General features: G+C 37.8%; 1 protein-coding gene and 1 long non-coding RNA gene across 2 annotated transcripts; one reads left to right on the top strand and one right to left on the bottom strand.

Annotated features, from left to right (window-relative positions):
- Positions 1 to 5139: 5139 nt before the first annotated feature.
- LOC114652276 (uncharacterized) lies at positions 5140 to 15148 on the bottom strand. Its single transcript, XR_003716327.2, has 4 exons — positions 15000 to 15148; positions 9139 to 9193; positions 6293 to 6391; positions 5140 to 5359 (listed from the first exon to the last, which is right to left on the bottom strand). It is a non-coding gene; the product is annotated as an uncharacterized LOC114652276 (long non-coding RNA).
- Positions 15149 to 21287: 6139 nt separating this feature from the next.
- Positions 21288 to 22729, top strand: hspb9l (heat shock protein, alpha-crystallin-related, b9-like). Its single transcript, XM_028803030.2, has one exon. It carries the CDS (start codon positions 21468 to 21470, stop codon positions 22209 to 22211), a length of 744 nt encoding a protein of 247 aa, XP_028658863.2. The 5' UTR covers positions 21288 to 21467; the 3' UTR covers positions 22212 to 22729.
- The last annotated feature ends 620 nt before the right edge of the window (positions 22730 to 23349 follow it).

The following is a 23349-nucleotide window of genomic DNA, read 5'->3' as shown; positions in this document are numbered from 1 at the left end:
TAGCAAGTGTGTGGACTTGACAGCTGCTGGAAACAACCAAAAAGAAAACAGACTTTTATCTACTGTATACCAAGTTTCCTTCTTCAGACAGGTGGCTAAGTGGGAACGTGTTTATTGAATGAAATACCCAACGTCTATTAAAAAAGACAAACATAGGGCCTTGACCAAATAAGACAATGTCTTCATAATTCTCACTGCCTGAAGCTCCTTTTCATTGAATTGATCTCAATTACAGTTGTAGAAATCAATGTTTGAGTAGTGGCGTTATTTATTGTAATGTATGATACAAAAAACTTAAAGGTTTATAGTCGCAGTCTGTCATCTTTAATTTGTATTTATTTCAGAACTGAACTAAACTCTTCAGGACAACTTAATTACTACAATTGTCTCTCCCTCTCTCGGACTTTGTTGGTTGATGAGAATTTGTTGTATCTTATATGACGATTTCTTTCTTGATAATTGAGTGCATGAGGCCAGTATGCTTGCATGTTTGTATAATGCCATGTTAGAAACCCTTTTTGCTGGGTTGGTGTTATTGTTATGTCACATAATATACTGTCCATGTTTACATTCATATTAAAACTATGTAAATTCAGAAAAATAGAGTTGTACATAAGTGCATTAAGTCATGTTAAATGATTTATTAAAATGCTCAAGCCACACAATTATTTAAAAGAAAACTTATCAGCTTGGTATTACCAACTAAGAACTGTCAAAAATAATTGAAATATACTTTTCATTGTTCATACTGTATGTAAAGAAAAACACTCAGAAAATGTAATCCAATGGGAAATGTTTAATGGACATTGAAATAAACTGATGCCCTGTACACAGCTCTTTTCGTCCTTGTCACCAGTGCTGACGTGATAGACTCTGGTTTGGCTTAAAAGGATTTGACAATATACTGTGTTATGCAAAAGTTTGGACAGCCTTGAGAAAAGTACACGTTTTCTTGATTTTTGAAGTGAAAAGTATTACATACAATTCTGCAACAAACAGACATTTAAACACAAGTCTTTCATCAACTGTTAAGGCATGGTTACATTTTATTCCATGAGTGGAAGGGTGCCCACACTTTTGCTCAAGTCATAATTACTGTGTTATTCTTTTTTTTTTTTTCTATGTTTAATGAAATTCACCACCTACTGAAGTGTAAAATACAATGCATTTTACTATTGTATGCATTACAAAATGGCATGTCACAAATCTTAACCCTGAAAAAGGCTTATGTTTAGGTTTCTATTTTGTTATTTATATGTAAATATGACTAAATAATAATTTAACAAATTACACATACTGGATGTGAAAAACTAATTACTGGAACAACTGTATGACCAATTTTAGGAAATACACAAGTTTTAACGGGACACTACAGAGTATTGTAGTGTTTAGTGCCTAAGTTCAAATCCCAGCCTGTTGAATGTGTGGAGTCTGCATGTTTTCTCTATGGGGTTTTTAATCAAGGAGTTGAGTTTGTATTATGTGTGTATCTGATTATCTGACCACTTGGATAAGCTGAAGATGGAATGTGAGTGAATCTGCCTGCTGATGAACTGACATCCCATTCAGGCTTCATCCTTATTTTGTGTCCAGTGCTGGTGTGACAGATTCCTGCAATCATGTACAGAAGGAGTGGCATCAAATAAACTGGTGGATGGGATTTAAATGGAGGATGGTCTGCACTTTAAAGCAGCTCACTGTATGCCCTTCTAAACATGCAAACATCTCCAGTTGGCTTAGCACATGTTAATAATGTAGATACATTCCATTATAAATTAATTTTTTTCATATGAATAGTATATTTTAAAATACTAACATTTTCCTAATATAGTGAAGTATCTTCTGCTTCAGTACTACGGTAGTTCTTACACTAGAGCCACAAAAAATAACTGACACTACTAATACCAGAGCTACTGAGTTTTTGTTAAAATTTCAGACAGTGTGGCAGAGTGAATGACAATGACAAAAAATGATTCTGCTCAAGGGTAATAAGACGAGTAAACTTCTTTGTGCACACTTCTAAAGAGAAGCAATATCTTCCCTGTTTATAAGGACTAAAATGAAAAATACAGTAAAACTTCTCAAAAGTCTTTCACAATTGTTTTCACTTAATAGTAAGAAGCCATAAGACCCAGTGATATGCGGGTTAAGCCCATGTCTCATTAGACAACTTTTGCAGTGATTTTCAGATGTAGCCTTCATTTAGATAAGCTTAACCAGTTGGAGGCAGTGAAGATGAATGTGACATACGTAATGACTGAGATCAACTGGTCTGCGACTGACTACGATAAAACCAAACCTGTGTGATTTTCTTGTCAGTCGGAGGGGCAGACTGTATGCAGTAGAGCTGACACCCAGAAGATCAATTCACAGAATGCAGAAATGAGGAATAAGGAACACAAGTGTTGTAAAACTCACAAATATAAGAGAAGTTTGTCTGTCTATTGGCACGTGTTTTATATACTAAAGCAGAATGGAAAAAAGGGCAGAGGCTGCGACTGAATGCACCACAGCTATTAACACTCTGCAAAGTGGTGGCTGTGTTAGGCAACATGCTATTGGTTGTCAGAAAAGAGAGTGAGCACGACTGTGCTGGAATATTGGCGTAAAGTCAGTAAATGTGACTGACACCTGCTGCAATTTTGAGTCTTATAAACTGACATGGTGCAGTGACAAGATCAGCAACTGTGATCATAAAATCTGACATCATACCCCACAAAAATAAGTTGTATTAACTTCAAAATATATCACTGCCTGAAGCAGAAGTGCATATTAATAATGCTTATTGAACTAAAACTGTAAATATCTGAAGTTAAACAATTTTTCCCCAGTGATATTTTACATTTTTTCTTGCAGTTGCAGGCATGACTCAGAACTCTTAAGTAGTAAATCATCTGATAACCACTAATCTTTTAATGTACTACAGCCTGCTTGGTCAGCATTTCCTCTCACAGCCATCTGCTAATAAATGTTTCCATTTAAATGTTCAAGGTCAGTGCGAAACAATGTTGTTGCCAACTGTAGAGAATTACACTATATTTAACTAGTTTTTACAGAGTTTACTAATTGTAGAAGGAAAATACATCAAGTATGTACTGAAGTGCCTGCAGCTTAAAAGTCAAAAACAAGATCCTATGGTTTTAATAAGTAATAAACACATACATATACATACAAGGATTAGCAGAATGATAAATAAGCTGTGAACTCCACACCCAGCAGAAAATAGCTTGGATGTTAGGTACAAAATGAATTATAAAAATTAAACATTTGCTTGGCAAATGTAACACCACAACTTAAGCTTCCAGTACTCAGGATGATCGTCATGCCTGCAGTTTATTATTCGTGTAAACAAAATGTTAAGCTTTTAATTTAAAAGAAACAGTGTTGTAACTCGACTTATGGTAGTTACTATAGTATGAAAGTGACATCCTTCACATCTTCTAGAACTCTGTAATGGCCAGTGATATGTACTGGGCTGATCACTTCTAGAGAAGCACAATGAATTAACAAGCTAATTAAAGGGGCATCCACTCAGTTATGTACGCACTCTCAACCCCCTGAAGGAAAGAAAGAATGAAGAAAAAACTGAGTGACATTATAAACATTGGGGCACATCCTCTTTCTGACACAGCGAGTACTTTCAGCTAACAAATGATTCAGCAGAAGAAGTGCGTTAAGAAACACTACCAGGGCTCCTTCATACCAACAGTAATACAGCTGTGACTGTAACTGACAAGTCAGAAGTTTTTCTTTTTTTTTTTTTTTTTTTCAAGTCATTCCAGTGTGTGTTCAGACCTACATGTACATATATTCATCTGACTATTTACTTAATGAACTTCTGTAAAAAGCCAAATTTTTCCCTGGGGACAAATAAAGTTCTTTCCATCAGTCTTACCGAATAAATACTATTCATTTTCTTCTGTTTTTGTCATTCTGGTGTGTTTTTAGACCATAGTACATGGGTTCCCTGGACACTTTTTACTATTTGGACATGGATTTTTACATTGTTTTTTATCAGTATGCTGCTGCTGGAGTACTGTATGTGAATTTCCCCTTGGGATTAATAAAGTATCTATCTATTTAATGAATTTCAGTAAAAAGCCAAATTCCCCCAAGGACAGATCAAGTTCTTTCTATTTATTTATCTATCTAATACACTGTGGTAAACTGCTCCCTCCACTGTCTTGCTGCATACTGACTCAGTAGTTTGTGTGGATGTGATCTGTTACATATCATCACACAAGTTGCATAATTAACACACACATTCATGAAACAACAGACAATCACTGTGGTACATCAGGCAAGTAACCTTGATTTAAAAGAGTCATGGATGGTAAGGTGTGCAATAGCATTGTCTTCACTAGCTTCAAATGTGTAATAGCTCTTAAAAAAAATTAAAAAACAGGCCATTTAACATGATCCAGATAACTGCTATTTGAGAACTTGATAGCCATACTTCAAATATTATCATTAACTCAAAAGGACTTTTTTGTATATTTTTCCAGTAACTTATTTTATTATTCTACCACAAAGTGACAATTTAATGTTAACATCAATAATAAATCTTCTTTCAATTGAATTATTTTTTGTACGGTACTCTTGCCAGCTGTTCTGAGCAGGCATGCAAGTGTGAACTTCACTGTACTATGTACGTGAGACAATAAACTTGACCTGGAATGAGATGCTAAAGGACAACACTGATGCTTCTGCAGAAGACATGAATGAACCACAAGAGTAAGAGTAGTATTTTTTTTCTTTTTATAATCATGTTCACTATAAGTTTACAAATAACAGTAACTGATGGTTTTCCTCTTTTAATATGCTTTAAAGTGAACTCATTTATGCTGTACAAGTTAGTCAGGACATGCAAGTCAATTTTACCAACGACTCCAACTTCTCTGCATCAAGAATAGTGACCAATATTATTAACCAAAGAGCAGTAGCAAAATTCAGTCAGTAGATTCAGGGAGCAAAATGTCCAAAGTTAAGAGTGATTAACTCATTAAACTTTTAAGTTAAGTATAATCATTTGTGTAAAAACAAACAAAGTCTTTGTTAGCATCCTTAAAAACATTATATTGCAAAAGCCTTCAGGTATTACTTTAAAGCCCCACTTTACATATGGAAGATGACACAGACTAGTAGGACAAATTCAGTTTATTTAGAAATGTTACCTCTTTACATGTTAAAGTGTGGAAGTAGCAGACACATTACACAGTCCAGAACACCAGATTCCAGGCTTAGAGTCGGTACACTGACCAAACTGCTACATTAAACATTTCAGATAAAGTAATAATTCAAAAGTTCACATAAATATTTTCACCCACAAGTCTTTATTTTAGGATTGTGTCCTCATTAGCTGAAAATAAAAAACAAAAACAGTCAGAATAAAACTGAAATGGTTTACACTCTATTGTTATTTACTTCTTGTTTTAAGTGGTAGTTATAGCTTTAGGTCAGTGTTATTTGTAATATCCAGCAGATACATACTGCATAAGTGTTTTTTTCATTTTATCACAGTTATAACTATGCAAGAAAATAAACTTGCATCCTAAAAACACCACCATATGCTGAGAACTGTTTGACTGAACTATGCAAGTGAAGTAGACATACACTTCTACTCTCCCTCTTTTGCCATCAGAGAAGTCCACGGCCACAAGATCACTCCAACTCACCACGGTGTGCCCCCAGACTATTACTCTGTCTAACTCATTATGGTCTACAGTGCTGCAAGTACAAAGACATGTCCCACCACACTCTTACTCCACCTCTCCTAGCACGCCACAGAAAAGAGAAAGGTGCCCATGTTTGATACAACTGCTTTGTTTCACTCGCCACAATGGGCAGTGATGGGGAAAGAAGGGAGACGTGCATCCCACACTCTCACAGTCACCGTGGTAAACAGTGGAGCAAGAAAGAGAAAAATGCAAACACTCTAGCCCCCTTTCATTTACCGTAGGTGCATTCCCATGTGTACTTGTCATCTGGCTCTAATTTTTGGGAACTGACCCCTTATTTCAACTCTGGGTGCTATATTTGCCTCTTTGATAGCTGTGTAAAGGCACAGTATATTTACTGTAAAACTGTAGATTACAATTGTATTTGAAACTACTAATATGCAGTAAATATACAGTATACTACAAACTAATGGGAACAGGGAAAACCAAGTGTGCTGTACTTTGGAGCAATACAAGGAGATGTCATCACTTTAAGTGACTTTCCACTCTATGTTCTGCCTTGAAATGCATCCTAACAAATTTAAAAATCTAATGCCTTCTCATTTTAAAATTACCTTCTGCAATTTGTTTAGCTATACGCTCAGCTTCCTCATGTCGCTTCTTTTCTTCTTCCTCTATCCTCCGCTCTTCTTCTGCAATTGGCTTTAAGTAATCTAGGAAATATTAAAAAAAATCAGAACAAACATCATAACTTTTAAATTGGTGCAACAAAGGCTTTTCCCCTCATATTACTAGGAAACTGTTACATTCCTGCTCATTCACATGCAGATGAAACTTAGCTATGCCTTTCCTTTACTTCAAATAACTTTTCTCCAACAGTAATTTATTGTGTCAATGAATTTAAAGAATGGATGAATTACACTTAGTTGTCTCTGAACTAAGAGCACAACCTAATCTGAGCACATTCTTCTATAATCAGGAGATTCAGGGACAAGAACAGGCAATTGTTTGGTGTGGTAATTGAAAGTTCACAGTGTACAAATGTTTCAGTACATGACTGTGACAACAGAAGGGGGACTGGTGGAAAAATACTGTTTTTAACTGAATTAACCCTTCTGTCATTACACATACCCTTTTTGTAGAATTGCAAGACTGTCATGTGAGGGTGGAAGGACTTCAGTGTTCTCTCATCAGCAAGAGGCTCTCATTGTTGACATGGTCCTTCAAAAAAATGTCATTAAACTACGTGACATATAGCAACAAGTCAGCAATGTCAGCCTTTCTACTATTAGTGCAACTCAAAGGGTCAAAGATCAACGATTTCAGTATGTGCAATTAAATGTCCATTCAAACACACACTTTCAGTGTCGATTCTAACATTACACTACCATACTGCATACTACTGTCAAGCTGCACTATACAATACTGTATGTACTGTAAATCAGTAGTGCACACACTCTAGAGCAAAAGCCAGGTCTACTGCTGCAATAACACAATGTCTTATCCATTTTCACACATAGTGTGTGTTTGAATTGGGTTCCATGGAGTGGCCCCATGAATACTTTTTGTGGATGAGGCTGGGTTCAATCTGACTAAAAACAGGAGAGCTATGAACATAGCTGTGTGCCATTGTTGAAGACGCAGGCCAACAATGGTGTCAATGTGACACTCTGTGTCAACCATAAGTAATTATGGGGTTCTGACCCATCATTACCCTCTTGAGGTCATACAACAACAAACATCTCCTTACATTTCTAGGTGGTCTTTGGGGTGTCTGGTTTGAGCATCAGGAGTACAAGCAGGTAGAGCATCCTGTCCATATCCTAATTTTTGATAATGTCAGTTTCCACCGTGGTGTCCATAAACTAGAGTGGTTCAACATCAACTAATGATTCAAGATTGCCTTTCACCAATAGATAAGTTTTACTCTGCATGGCGGTGGGAAGGTCTAGGGCTGAAAATCCTATACTCGGGGAAAATCTCCTACAGGCAGTGGAATTAGATGCAGAATCTTGCCAAGGCTAGATCCGGCACAAAAGAGGATTCCTACCCAGTTACATGTGATGTGGACAAAGTCCTCCAGCCTGACCCAGGACAGAGACATCATGCAGAGCCAGAATGAGTCACTCGCTGGCTTTTGACTTTGCAGCTGTATATTTTACAGTGTACTGTTATGTCCTTTTCATTTATATTTGTTACTGTCCTTTGTGTTACTAGTTTGTGCTTTTATTGAAAAATCAAATATTACTGTATTACACAAAAGCCTGAACGTTGCATTTTTCAATGTAGTGAGTAGCGAATACTCAGTAGTGTTATTTTGATTGCCGGTGTATATGATTTGAAAGCACTGCTTGATTTTAAGCAAAGATCAAACGGTTTTGAGGCAACATTTCAATTTTGCCAGAAAAGTCAGTTTTTTTTAATATGTTTGAAGACGGTGTTTTCTGTTCACAGTTTTGGGAAGAGGTTGGAAGATCCAAAAAATGTGTCTTAACGATTGGAAAAAATCTAAATACAAAAGATAGTGTGAAACTAATGAATTTCTAGTAGGATTGACTACTGAAATGCATTATTCCCTGGCTGCTGAAACTGCTTTACTGTATTTGCAACTGTCAATTAAGTCAAAATCCCGCTGCTGCAAGAATAATTATAGGAACTACAAAGTAAGACCACATAACTCTAGATCTCAAGTCTTTAGACACCTTCCAGTTTAGCTTAGGGCTAATCTCAAAATCCTCCTCATTACATCCATCCATCATTCATGCAGAACAAGTGTGCAGAAAAGCTGGAACCAATCCCAGCAAGCACTGGGAGCAAGGCATGAACAAACCCTGGCCAGGATGACAGCCCATCACAGGGTGAATACACGTGTAGATACCTCTTCTTCATTGTCAACTGGCCATACATCAATGATAACATTAATGGAGCAATATGTTAAGAGTCCATTTATGTTAATCAGTTAGGTACTGATTTTGTTTTACTGTGTGTTTAACAAATCTGTGCCTGTGCGTACATATCATGTAATTAGTAGTTTGTAATTGCATCACCTGTGACTTTGTTATCATGCTCTGAGCCTGCACTCATTGATGGGTGCTGTGCAAACATTAACTGAATTGAAAGGAACTTTAGAATAATATATTCATTGCATTAGTTTTGTCATTTATTTTTCACATGAAAGAATATAACAACCATGCACCTAGGTTAACAAATGTTGAATTAGGTAACAGTTGTATTGGAAGTTGTACTAAATAAACTGGAAACTCTGAACATATTGAAATGCTCTGCAAAAAATGTTATTTGTAAATGGTCATAATATACTGCTCCCCAACTAAGACTGCGATTAGAACAAAAACTTGCATCAAACAGCCCTTCTAGTTCCCTTGGAAACACCGAGTACATAAAAATCCATACCCTTCACAGGTTTGTGAATATCAGAATAGCATTATGTACCAAGACTCACCATATCTCTTCTTGCCATATATTAGTCCCACAAGCAATGCTGACCATCGAGCCGTCTGCCAATTGAAAGCAAAGATTTTACACCGTTAGTCCAAGGAATGCTATGTCCTGCACTCTGACATATAATTACACAAAGGACATGCTTCTTTACTCATTTATACTTGCAATGACAAATTTAACTAAATTACAACACAAATAGCAGAATATGGATAGTTACAGGAGAACGGTGATAAAGCTTCTAAATTGTTTCCTAGTTCAGGATTTTACAACCGCTAGCAATTTATCAAAAGAAATAGTTACTGCAGGAATGAATTTGCCTACTCAGCCCTTGAGATCTGTTAACACTAGAATTACCAGAGCCTACGAAAAAACTCGTAAATCCGTCCCACCTTAAATCGCGTCTTAGATCCGTTTGCACCTCTCCGCCAGAGTCCTTTGTCATCTGAATGTGCTGATAAACAAAAGCTACTAGCAGCCAGCTATTCCATCCCCCACCGACTTAGAACGAATTTCTCCTAGCTCATGCCTTGCCTTGATTTGATTATTTGGGATTGAAGTGGAGTTTTAGAGTGGAAATAATATAGTGTTATTTGGAATACACGCATTTCATGTGTGTTCCGTTCCGTTCAGTAGTCTGTGCAAACACATTTTTAAAACAGAAACGTTTTTCATATTCTAATAGTAAATGACAAAATGTAGGCATAAACTATATAACGTATGAAGCCTGAAGTCCATATATCAAAGAAACACTTTCACAAAAGGTACAAATAAGAGAACACGTGCGCCTTTATTCAAAAATATAACTGCACAAAAAAAAAAAAGCCGCGTAAGCATGCCACATTGACACTCTTACTACAACCGCCGCGGTGGCGTAATGGTATCAGCTCCTGACTGGGAATCAGAGGGTGGTGAGTTCGATCCCGCACGGCTCCACTTTGAGAACTGAACTGCTCTTATTCTTACAATTTTAGAACAACAACATAAATTTGATTTCAGTCTGTAACAGCCGGTGTAACTTATGATACTGGTAAAGGTTAGCTTTTTTTTTTTAATTCACTTTTCATTCTCGCAGTCGCATTCAGAATCAATCCATACAACCCCATCTGACATAAAGACGCGCTATAGGTCTGCAGTGTACCACGATGCATACTCCCCCCCCCCCCCCCCAAAAGGGTTCTGACACACAAACGCTGGCGAAGCTGCCTTCTTCGTATCTCACTGTCACTTGAAATCAGCAGTTCTTAGCATTGCACCACGCAAGCTGTCGTATCAACCACCAACTGTAACTTGCTTTCTTTATTCTTCGGTTATAGTCTTGAATAAAAGTGCACTTTTATTTATGTGAAAACAGCTGTGTCAGATGGGGTTGTATGGATTGATTCTGTTTTCACATAAATAAAAGTGCACTTTTATTCAAGACTATAACCGAAGAATAAAGAAAGCAAGTTACAGTTGGTGGTTGATACGACAGCTTGCGTGGTGCAATGCTAAGAACTGCTGATTTCAAGTGACGGTGAGATACGAAGAAGGCAGCTTCGCCAGCGTTTGTGTGTCAGAACCATCGTGGTACACTGCAGACCTATAGCGCGTCTTTATGTCAGATGGGGTTGTATGGATTGATTCTGAATGCGACTGCGAGAATGAAAAGTGAATTAAAAAAAAAAAGCTAACCTTTACCAGTATCATAAGTTACACCGGCTGTTACAGACTGAAATCAAATTTATGTTGTTATTCTAAAATTGTAAGAATAAGAGCAGTTCAGTTCTCAAAGTGGAGCCGTGCGGGATTGAACTCACCACCCTCTGATTCCCAGTCAGGAGCTGATACCATTACGCCACCGCGGCGGTTGTAGTAAGAGTGTCAATGTGGCATGCTAACGTGGCTTTTTTTTTGTGCAGTTATATTTTTGAATAAAGGCGCACGTGTTCTCTTATTTGTACCTTTTGTGAAAGTGTTTCTTTGATATATGGACTTCAGGCTTCATACGTTATATAGTTTATGCCTACATTTTGTCATTAACTATTAGAATATGAAAAACGTTTCTGTTTTAAAAATGTGTTTGCACAGACTACTATAGAAACGGAACACACATGAAATGCGTGTATTCCAAATAACACTATATTATTTCCACTCTAAAACTCCACTTCAATCCCAGATAATCAAATCAAGGCAAGGCATGAGCTAGGAGAAATTCGTTCTAAGTCGGTGAGGGGATGGAATAGCTGGCTGCTAGTAGCTTTTGTTTATCAGCACATTCAGATGACAAAGGACTCTGGCGGAGAGGTGCAAACGGATTTAAGACGCGATTTAAGGTGGGATGGATTTACGAGTTTTTTCGTAGGCTCTGGTAATTCTAGTGTTAAGCTGTTCATTAGTTCTACTTTTTATAAGCCCAAATTGCACTATACACACTGTTCAGAGAGCATAAGCATACCTCATAATTATTATGTAAACATTCCTAAACCTACCAGCATGCCCTAAAACCAAAATTACCCCAAATACGCAACATAATCATGAGCGGATCATTTGGTTAATGAATCTAAATTGCAGGGCGACTGTTCACCTAACCAGGTTCATAATAAATCAGTTTCAATTTTTACAAGGTTGGTAGCGTAATTATACTTTGTTCTTTGTTAAATAAACTGAGTTAAGAAATGCAACATACTATTCACCCCCCTTTAAAAAAAATACACAGGTAAAAACTCAAGTTTTTAAAAGAGTATCTGCCAGGATCTATTTAATACTACATAACTTTAACTGCTTCTCAGATGTCCGTTGGTTTATATTTATGTAAAAGACAGAATTTTTTTGACTATTATTGAGCAAAGGTCTCAATATGAAAAACTTGTGCAAATACTGGTTAGAACATAGAACAAAAAAATAAACCTAATAAAATTTTTAGTAACTTAAGTAAACTTACTATCACTAGGAATTGAAGAAATGCTGATTTACACACCCGCAATTCATATTTTTCACTTTTAGTTATTTCCCTAGTAAATCATCATTTGTTTAGACGTTTTTACAAATCAGATTTTTGTAAGGAAGTGGCATACTAGACCATTCTTACCAGAATGTACATATATTTATTAACACCAGAAAGGAGATCAATTCAATCCAACATAAAACTGACTTCTTCCAGTTCAGAGTTTCAGTCACCACCGCTATTACCGAACTAGCAGCTGCCATAAACCAACCCTGGACAGAGGGCCAGTAAAGCATTAATACGGAATTTGAAAAAAATAAACCTGAAAACTTTGGGATTGACCTACCTAACTAAATTAGTTAAGCGATCAAGATTCAACACTGCTCTGATATCTAAATAGGGTGATGGAAGAAACAGTCTAAAGATCCAAATGGAGGGCTTTTTGGGTCAGATGTTACAAATCCACTGTACAGTATTCTCACCTATTGAATTTGAGCTAGCATACTTGCCATTATTTTATGACAAAGTAAAGAACATTCTTTTTTTAATGTTATCTTTTTATATCATTTCAAAATAGAGAAAGACAGATTTTATTGTGCAAATGGTGTTCTTGATCTATCATGCAACTCTTATTTTTTTAGGGGGTCATGCTATAGGTCACAGAGCCATGAATGCCAACTTGATTTTCAGGCAAGACTGTCTTCTGTTTGGGGCTTGCAAGATACTTCTCACAGAGAGCTTGAGTCCAAGTAACGGATTAAAAAAAACAAAAATAACACTATCTATAATCACTGACTTTGAAAAAAGTCTAAAACAATACATCAAATGCTTAAAAGTGACATTTGTCACTTCCAACCTTCTTATAATAGCTCCTAGAGGGCTAGGACCACCAGTAAAGAATCAAATATCAAAAATATCCCATTTGTGAGCAGCAACCTTGAAATCACATAAAATGACACTCAACATGCCTATATTACCAGCCTCCTTTTGTTTGAAGTTTTTCAAAAAAAAGAATAACTTTGATACTCGTTTCCATTAGGGAGTGAACCCCTGAGGTCGGTTGATGTGGCGTTCACAACTTCAAATCCTCCAGATCATTCTTGATGAAGACGCCTATCAGATGACAATTTATCATAAGGATGTAATTTCAAATTGTTGAGTAATTACGAACATAAAATCGTAGTAAAGTAACGCATGAGACAGAAGCACTTCTCAAAACATGCGGGGCCAAATATCTACAATGGTCTAGTTGTGTCTCTGCCCCATCATCACTCTCATTATAACGTACAAATTAATCATTAACCTTCAGTTACCTTGTGCTACCGAGATCCTGAATGGATAACAGTGATTTGGCTTATTTTCTCCCAGTGTCAAGTCTTTTGTTCAGTTTCTACTGCTCTCTGGTCTTTTCAGTTATTTAACAATTTGCCCCAAGAGACAGAGCTGGAGGTAGCGGAGTTAAATATTTGCATTTGGGTGAGACGAGGATGGACAGGATTAAAAATGAGTACATTAGAGGGTCAGCTCAGATCGGACGGTTGGGAGACAAAGTCAGAGAGGCGAGATTGCGTTGGTTTGGACATGTGCAGAGGAGAGATGCTGAGTATATTGGGAGAAGGATGCTAAGGATAGAGCTGCCAGGGAAGAGGAAAAGGCGAAGGTTTATGGATGTGGTGAGGGAGGACATGAAGGTGATGGGGGTAATAGAGGACAGGAAGATATGGAAACAGACGATCCGCTGTGGCGACCCCTAACGGGAGCAGCTAAAAGAAGAAGTCTAGTACATGAAGAGAATTTTGATTTTTGGTGGACTACTGCAACCATGAAGGTTTAAAGTACTCAGACTGGAGAAAATTGGGTCAGATTTTTAGGAATAAGCACCTATGGGGTGTGGGAGGATTTTTAGTAGTAGAATTCACCAATATTCACTACAAACTTTTTAGCAAGTTGTCCCCAGATGTGTGTTCTTATTTGAGAATAATGTCTGACCCCACAAGACTGTTGCACTGCACAACCGCATATTCAGTGCTGCCTGCATGAGCTCCAGCTCACCGAGATTCTAACATGGATTAAACTGGTCAAGCAGAAGAGCAGGTTACATCAATTGGTGGTTTTATTGCCACTTTTCCACCAATATCTGAGGCTGGAGCAGTCCTTACTGAGTGATTTCTTGGAATATTTCAATTTACAAGCGAGAACTGCGAAGGACTGCTTGAATGTAATTATCAGTGGAAAAAGTTCTATAAACTGGACACCTTGCATTTGAACGACACAACTAAACAAAAGCACTCGTTTTCAAATGAATTATGCAGAAACTGAGATCCATACAGTGGACCATTTAGTTATACAGTACAGGCTGCCTGCTAACTTGAACTCGTATCCTTAAAAATTAAGGTCGTTAAGGTTTTTCAAAGAGACTGGTCAACAACAAAATTCTCCAACCCAGGACGTCTTCTTTGTCGTGACAAAGGGTAAAATGAAAACTTGCCGTTAGCAGCTCAATCCTCACTTTCCTGTGGAATGCACATATTCTTAAAAATCAGTTTTGGTAAAAAAAATAAATAAATAAAACACCTAAGCCCGGGCAGCACCCAATAAGACAGAGGGCTAATTCAGCAGACGGGCGGCCAATACTCCGGACACAGTCACCTTCGATTTTTGCTGTTTCCTCTCACTACCAAAATTATCCAGATTTCTTTATATTTATTTAGTCGTGCTTATTTCCACATTTACATGACCAATACTTTAATACGTACGACTTCAGAATGCATACCCTCGCTGACCTTGTAGAAGGAAAGGTTGGAAAGGCCTGAATAACTCTCACAATAAAGCGTTCCCCGCAGCCACTTATAACTTACAAAAGGTGCAGTGTTTTGATCTTTCGAGAGCGTAAAATGACTGTCTGAGTTATTATAAATTAAACCGAGATTAATACACACCTTAATCAACGGAGACACTTGCACAGGAGGAATCATGATGAGCGTCAAAGTGAAGCGGCGACCGAGGTAAAGTGGCGCGGTGGACTCTGGGAAGAGGACGGCGGCGTGACGTCATACACACGCGCGTCTACAGGGGTGCCTGCGCTGTCAGTTTAAACTGAGACTTGAAGATGGTAATTGGCGTGTGGCCTGGAAACTGGGTACAGGATCTTTTGGAAAAATATAAACGTTCAGACGCATCAATATTCATGGTAAAGTATTAATGCCAGCCATACGACTGTCCAATTGTAAGAGAACTTTACATAAAACATAACATTTTCCAAAAAAAATCGGGGTGGGGTGGCCCTGTCTTAAAAATGCGATGCTCCAAGCCAGATTTCAGGTGTCATTGTAAGAGGCTTGAATACTTATGTCAATGTGATATTTCTTTTTTTTAAATTTTATTTGTAATTAATTTTCTGACATTCCTAAAATGCTTCCTGCCGGTCTGCTACCAACTTTATAACTGACGCGACAGGCCTTAGCTCTCTGTAATGGTGATCATGAAAAAGTCAGTCAGTTATTTTCTAAGCCGCTTAGTCCTGAACATAGTCGCGGGGTTTGCTGGAGCCTAATCCAGCTAGCGTATGGTGCAAGGCCATCGAAGGGTGAACACACACACTCTAACCACACACTAGGGCCAATTTTGTGCTGACAATCAACCTAACCTGCATGTCTTTGGACTGTGGGAGGAAACCGGAAGAAACCCACGCAAGCATGGGGATAACATTCAAACTCCATGCAGTGAGGACCAGGGACACAAACCCTGGTCTCCTTACTGAGAGGCAGCAGCACTATCACTGTGCCACCCCTCATGAAAAAGTACTTGAGAAAATTAAATGATACCTTTGGTATTTTTCAAGTCGAAGCTGTTTCTTCACAATCATGACATATATTAATTTTTCTCTTTAAATTTTGTTCTAAAGTGAAGCTTTTTTTAAAATAAATTTTTAAAAATACCTTATTCATGGCTAGATAAAAACACCTTAAAACTTACAAATGCATCCACGTTACAGCAGAAAAGACATTCCATCCACATTTATGAGATGGGATAATGAAAGAAAACTAGAAATAACTTTTATCATAGATTCTTGGTCCTTATTTTCTTTAGGTAAGAATACGTTTCCTATTCACTCGTCTGCTTAAAGCTGCCACCATAAATGTAGTTATGGCAGTAATTAGCAATCACATAACGCTTAGTATCCCGCTTTTACTTCAACAATTCTGTTTCTTCAGTGGCTATTGTGAGGGACAGCTGGGGCTAAAACCCGGCCGGGATGCCTTCATAACGGAAGGACGGGTGGGCAATACAACCCCCGGGATGACAGAGGGCAGCACCCCCTGGCTTGCTATGGTGCCATGGGTTTGGAGCATGGAAGCTCATCACTGCTGGGGCCCATGGCACCCACCATTGGGTGCAGGGGGAACAGCTGAGCCCTCCTCAGCAGGACTGCCGCCACACCTGGAAGGATATCACGGGACACCTGGGGCACTTCCGGGTGCTGTATTAAAGGAGGGATCGCACTCCATTCAGGGAGTCAGAGTTGGGAGGAAGTGGACAAAACTTGAGGGAGGAGTGGAGGTGAAAGAAAGTGAGAGAGAAAATGTGTGCTGTTTGGTGCTTATTTTATTGTGCTTCATAGGCGGGAAATGAAAGTAAAGAATTTCCAACTCTGAATAAAGCCTGTGTTGTGCTGGGACTTGTGCCTCTGTCTGTTGTTTCAGGTGTTTGGGGAGTTGTATGCCTCCAGGTGGTTCACAGTGTGCTCTTCCATGGCTTATAACAACTGACAAATGTTTGCTTAAATCATATGTTTATTAAACTGAGACAGAGCCCTTTTGCACATTACATTCTGGGTTGCTATGTTCATTAGCCAACAGAGCTAGAATCACAGCAAAAGGTAGCGTAGTGAAAAAAGCACATACAAGTTTCGTTGTACTTTACACACATAACAATAAATGTTAAATGGTGTCACAGCATTGTGTTTTTAATAAAAGCCATAGATTTTTGAAAGAGCCAAGCCACCCTTTTTAAGGAGCTCCGAACAAGAAGCCAGCCAAACAAGGAACTATGAATAAGTAGCTAACTTCATCCTCATGGATGAGTCACTCTTGCTGAGAATGTGATAATAAAAGAATTGAGAACAACTTGTTTAAAGGAGTAAACTCACTGACATGCACTCATACCAGTCAATAAATACATTGGTAGAGTATGCAGAACTCATGACGACACTGGCATAGTGAGACAAAAATAGCAGCACTCTGCTATCACTGTGCCTACGTTAAGTACTAAAATAAAAACAAATTTGCAGTGCGCTCCCCTCGACTTTCTTGTATACTGAGATAGAGGAAAAGGTCATCAGAACCACTTCCAGTTGCGCAGAATTTCTCAAATATCATATGGCTTTGTTTCTCATCATAACTAATTGATAATATCAATACACAATCATTTATCTCTATTTATAATCAAACTTTATATTAAAATGATATTTTCACACTTAGGGAGGCCGCAAACAGTGGTGGAATTTTTTCATGATTGCATATACATTACCTAGATTACGAGCAAAGTAAAAAGAATTATAGTCACCTAAAAACATGTTAGTATTATATAATACTAGGGGGCTTTGCCCCCGTGCTCGCTTCGCTCGCCAACCCCCGTGCCTGCAATACGCGCTAGCCTCTTTGTGGCTCTGCCGCTCGCAGATGCAGATGTACAATTTAAACAGATTTTTATTTTCATGAGAATTGTTGCATATACATAATAGAACTAACCATTTTACATTACAGCGAGTAATTAACCATATTAAAAAATAGTAAAAGGTAATAATTTGAAAGTAAATTATGTTTCATGTTGCGTTATTGTATTACTCAACGAATAACTCTTTCATTTTGTTTGGCTTTGAAATTAACAAGCAAATACTTTTTAAACTTCCACTTTTATTGTAAAACTTCAGTAAAAACAATTTTTTGAATTAAATTTTCATCAATATCGCATTGAATTTTGATTCTGTGTTTGGACTTTCATCGTGACAATGCAACGTATAACTGCCTGTGGTTGAATTTCGTTTCTTTCTCTCTATTAAATAAAATGACTTTTACAAATGTTTGGCTCTGAGATTTGTTAATTGTCTTTGCAAAAGCTTTTCTAATGGGAAACGGTTAACGTTTTAATATTAATGGCATATCAAGATCTCCTTTGTTGTCTAATGTTATCCTCTGAAGATGTACTACATTATCTTTCTTGGATACATCCTTCTTTCTATAGTAATTTGTGCGGTGGAAGACCAGACGGTGTTAACAGTTGTAGATATTCTACAGGATTTTGTAAGTTGATGTTTTCATATTCGAACGATCACCACCAACTGTTTCAGCATAGTCTATAGATACGCATTTAACCAATTTGCCGTGTAACCAATCAATATTTTTGGCATCAATTTGTTTGACTTCATCGTTTCTCAGTGTTAGGATTGCCCGTGTACTCATTTTTTCTGTTTATAACCCTTTGGGATGAAATTCATCAATAAGATTTGGACATAATGCTTCTTCTTTAATTTGGAAATTAAAGTGAGGAAAACGTATAAATTTATATGAGCTGAGAGAGCAAGAACTGTGCCTGTCAAAAGCATTCACACGAATGAGAAGTGAGTGGACTGTGTGTGTGGTTGAAATTGGTTGAGAGGAGGGTGTGATTTGAGAAAATCTCATGGCCAAAGTCTTGTCTCATGGGATTTGAAAAAATCTCTTGAAAAAAGTCCGTCTCGTTCCAAGATTTTTTTATATAATAGAGAAATTTGTTGCAATAAATCGCAATAGGTAAAACTGCATTTATCTACATTTAATTATGTTAATGATGGTGGAAATATAAAAAAAATCATAAAATTAAATGTATTACCAGGAACACAACTGGAACATAGCAGCTTATTGTTCCCTTTACATTTTGTATTTACATGGCATGTTCAATGTTTACACGTTATTGTTAAACTGATGATGTATAAATTAAAATAAAATTCATAATAGTTATTGAAAGAATTTGTGTTATGTTCAATACAGTTTTTAATAATAATAATAATAATAATAATTCTTTGCATTTATATAGCGCTTTTCTCACTATTCAAAGCGCTCAGCAATATCATGTACAGATTTATATTTCCATGATACAAAAAATTCAGATGGTTGTTTAAATAAAATACTACTTCCAGTTCATATCTGTTTGTTTTTTATCATTTTTAATATCTATACAAAATTTGAATCATCTTATCTGTAATTATAACTGTAGTTTACTTGAAAATCCGTGAACGTATTCAGTTAAATTACCACTTCTGGTTGCTGGAAGTGGCCCAAAAGTTGATAGGATTTGTTATTTTTGATATAAAGTAGGTGTACGAAATCTTATTGACCTCGGTCAAAGCGTTTTCGAGTTATCATGTTTATACACAGACACACATAATTTCAAAAATGGTATTTTCGGACTCAGCAAGGTCTAAAATGTCAAGATTCATCAAAATGTCGAGGTCGAATTTTGTCATGATTCCTATACTTTCCCTATACTTTGTATGTGAGAAACTAAAAAGAAATTTTAAAATAAGATATCTGGTATCAAATATCTGATTTGGCAGTCCCAGTCCCATTATGCAAGCATGTTGCAGTTGGTTTAAAGGAGCCCCGTAGTGTTTCTTGACACACTTCGCCTGAATGATTGTTGGCTGAAAGTCTTCGGTGTTAGTGTGTCACAGAGTTTGTGCAGCATTGTTAATAAAGGCACTCAGTTTTGTTTTAATATTCTCTCTTTCACTAAGATCTTCAGGGAGTCGAAAGTACGTACATCCATAACTGAGTCAGCCTGTTTAATTAGCTTGTTGATTCATTAGGCCTATATTGAAGTGATGTTACCAGCCCAGCACACCACAGAGCCAAAACTTACACTGGCCATCACAGAGTTGTAGAAGATGTGAAGGATATCATTACCCACATTAAAGCAAAGATGTGTCCTAAGAAAAAAGAGCCCACTCTGCATTTCCTTATGTAGCGCCTCTGTGTTGTAAGACTAATCCAACCTGTCATTGATGTGGACCCCCAAGTACTTGTAGGAGTGGACTACCTCTACATCCACTCCTGAATAGTGCTCAGGGGTTAAGGCTTTTTGGTGCTGTGAAAGTCATTGACCATTTCCTTGATTTTGCAGATGTCAAGTTAAAGACAATTCTTTCTGCACTAAAACAAAGTTCTCCACCTGACTCCTATGTCTCATGACCTTATAAGTTCAGACTCATCTGAGAATTGCTGCAAGTGACATGAATTTATTTTGTGAGGTGTACAGAGTGAAGAGAAAAGGAGACAAGACTGTTCCTTGTGGTGCTCCAGCGTTTCTCACATCCTTATCAGAGGCACAGTCCTTGAGTTTCACAAACTGCAGTCTGCCCAACAGGCTCATCCCCTTAACAGTGATGGCTGGATGGTACTCAAGGCACTGGAGATATCAAAAAAACATAATCCTCACAGTGCTGCTAGCTTTGTCCAGGTGAGAATAAGCATTCTGGAGCAGAAAGATAATTTTATCCTTCACTCCAGTCTTTATCCTATAGGCAAACTACAAGGGTTCCAGGTGGGTTCATATAGTTCAGAACCAGTTTCTCCAAGGTCTTCATGAAGTGCCACTGGTCTGTTGGTGAAGAAGGTGGAAGAGGAACAAAGCAGAATGTTTTCCACAGTGGCAGCACTTTCTGGAGCCCTAGTGACAGACTGAACAGGTGACAGAGGACATCACAAAGTTGATCAGCACAAGCCTTAAGAACTCAAGGACTGACTCCATCTGGTCCCACAGCTTTTCCTGTATGTAGTTTCCTCAGTTGTCATCTCACTTGTTCTTCATTTATGTACAGTTCATGCTCTTGGTCAGAGGTGGACTCATCACTGGCCAGTCCAGTTGAAGTGGTGGGAGTTGTTGCTTTTAAGGGATTTTCTATCTATGGCTCCCATTAGATTATTATAAGGTACAAGAACATACAAAGTATTTTCAATTTTATGTGGCAAATTAATATATACCATGATCTAAAAGAAAGGATGTTGACTTGAATAAAATACCAAACTTATCCTTTTAAAGGTGAATTGACTTCCAGGTCAAGAATGTTATCTTTGTAAAGATTTCTTAATGATAATTTGTTTATAATAGGATTAAAAAAATAGATTAACTGATTTGTTTTCAGACACTGTGTGACATTTTTTGCAGTTGCATCTTTTGTTTGCTTTCTGTCCAGTCATAAGGAAGAGCAATTCCTCAGATGGATAAAATTAGAAAGTCTCCTAATAGGCGATGCATTTGGAGTGGAGCTGCCAATGCTGTAATGGTGAAAGTTAACTGAGGTAATATGACAGTTTCTACCCAGTGACACAAACACAAATGCCTGCTGTGTCAGGAATGCCAGCTATAAGATGCCGTGTGCCCTGCTGAGCAAGACAGACTCCGATCAGAAAGCAGCACAGACTGTGTCCTACAGAGCCTTCATCAAAATGCTGTGCTCCCGTACTCTCCATCCTTCAAGCAGCATTCCAGTGGACTTTCTCTGGCCTGTACGCTCCTTGTGGCCTGAGACAGAGCCCTTCTTCACTCAACTAGAGCATGAGATGCACCAGTTAATGGAAGAAATGAAGAGGAACATGCTTTTCATGGATCATGTTCACAAACTCTTCTTTGAGAGGATGGAGAGGGGGGCCAATGGTGCTAAGGTTTTGAGCACCACATCCATCCCATACAGGATTGAAAGCAAGCAAAACTTATATGCTCTGACCTTAGATACTGGTGATTTCACCCCTGAAGAGCTGTCGGTGAAGCAAATGGGAAGATGGCTGCATGTCGGTGGCAAGCAGGAGAAAAAAGATGAAGGCAAGCAGGGGTCCTTCTACAAACTCCAGGAATTTACACAAGCCTTTCACCTACCAGATGGAATTGATCCAGATTCTGTCACCTGCTCCTTCTCAGGTGGGAAACTACATATTGAAGCCCCGAATAGGGCCCTAGGCATTGCTGACAGAACTATTCCTATCACTTTGAGCCCGGCTGTGAAAGACCAACATGTGCAGGCAAGAAGGACTGAGAAGTTATGTATGGATAGAAGCAACTCTTTGTTATGTCATGTTTTTGCTTTATGGAATATGCTGCTATTACACTTTAGATGATGTGTTGTAGCCAAAATAAATATGTAAATTCTGGTAGAAGGCTTGGCAGATATTTTTTTGTTGATTTACAGTTTCCTGCTGCACAGTCCAAACTCTTCTGGAAGGTACCAAGAACTGTGGTAGACTAAATTCGACTTAATGTTAAGTTGTTAGGTACAGTACATAGACTTTGTTGGGATGAATGGCCTCTTCTCATCAAACTTCTGTTCTAATAACTTGACTGGGATTTGACAGGTATTGTTTTAAAAATGTTTTAAAGTAGGGGAGTAGGTGATGGGCAGCATGGGAGCATAGCATAGAGTGCTGCCGGATAGTTTCAGAGGTCTGACCTAGTCACTCTCTCTGTAAAATCTGTGTATTTTCCTCTTGTCTCCTTGTCTTGTTTCCTTTGGGTACTTTGGTTTACCTCCCATAAAGACGAGTCTGAATTTACCCTTTATGAGTGGATATAGAGGTGTCCATGACTAGCATCCCATCCAGATTTGGCTCTGGCCTTGTACCAAGTGGTGCCATAATAATCTTTACACAGAACTATCGATTGATTAAGTGACTGGTAATAAATATGACACTCTGACATGAGCAAATAAAACATTTTATTCTTATACAAACATTATATCTCAGTGGAATTAATTTGGCTGTTTTGACAGCAATCAACAAAAAAAGACTTCAGTGTCAAAGTAAAAATGGATCTCTGTGAACTGAGATTAATTATAAATATAAAACACAAAATAATTGATCACATAAGAAGTTACCCCTTCAAGTCAGTATTTAGCACCCATAGCGGCCTTCAGTCTGCGTGCTCAGGTTTATCCATCTCTCTATCAGCTTGCATATCTGGACACTGCAATTTTTTTTCCATTCTTCTTTCAATACTGCTCAGGCTCTGTCACGTTGCATGACAGTTGTGAGTGAACAGTCTTTCAAAAATCGTGCCACAAATTATGTATTGGATTGAGAGCCTGATACTGACTCGGCCACTCCAGGATATTAACATGGTTGTTTTAGAGCCATTCCTGTGTAGCTTTGGCTTTAAACTTGGGATTGTCATCTTGTTCTTCTCTGACTGTATTATTTTTTTTTTCCCCAATGTATTTTTCTGCATTCGTTTTAAGCGAACACGGCATTTAGTTTGATGGTT

This window comes from Erpetoichthys calabaricus, chromosome 5 (genome assembly GCF_900747795.2).
Source record: "Erpetoichthys calabaricus chromosome 5, fErpCal1.3, whole genome shotgun sequence".
Taxonomy (NCBI): domain Eukaryota; kingdom Metazoa; phylum Chordata; class Cladistia; order Polypteriformes; family Polypteridae; genus Erpetoichthys; species Erpetoichthys calabaricus.
The sequence above is the reverse complement of the archived record's forward strand: the minus strand, read 5'-3'. Positions and strand labels throughout refer to the sequence as shown.

Bases quoted from the DNA above. Each gene is read 5' to 3' on its own strand.
- hspb9l (XM_028803030.2), top strand. From the start codon at position 21,468: ATGCCGTGTGCCCTGCTGAGCAAGACAGACTCCGATCAGAAAGCAGCA.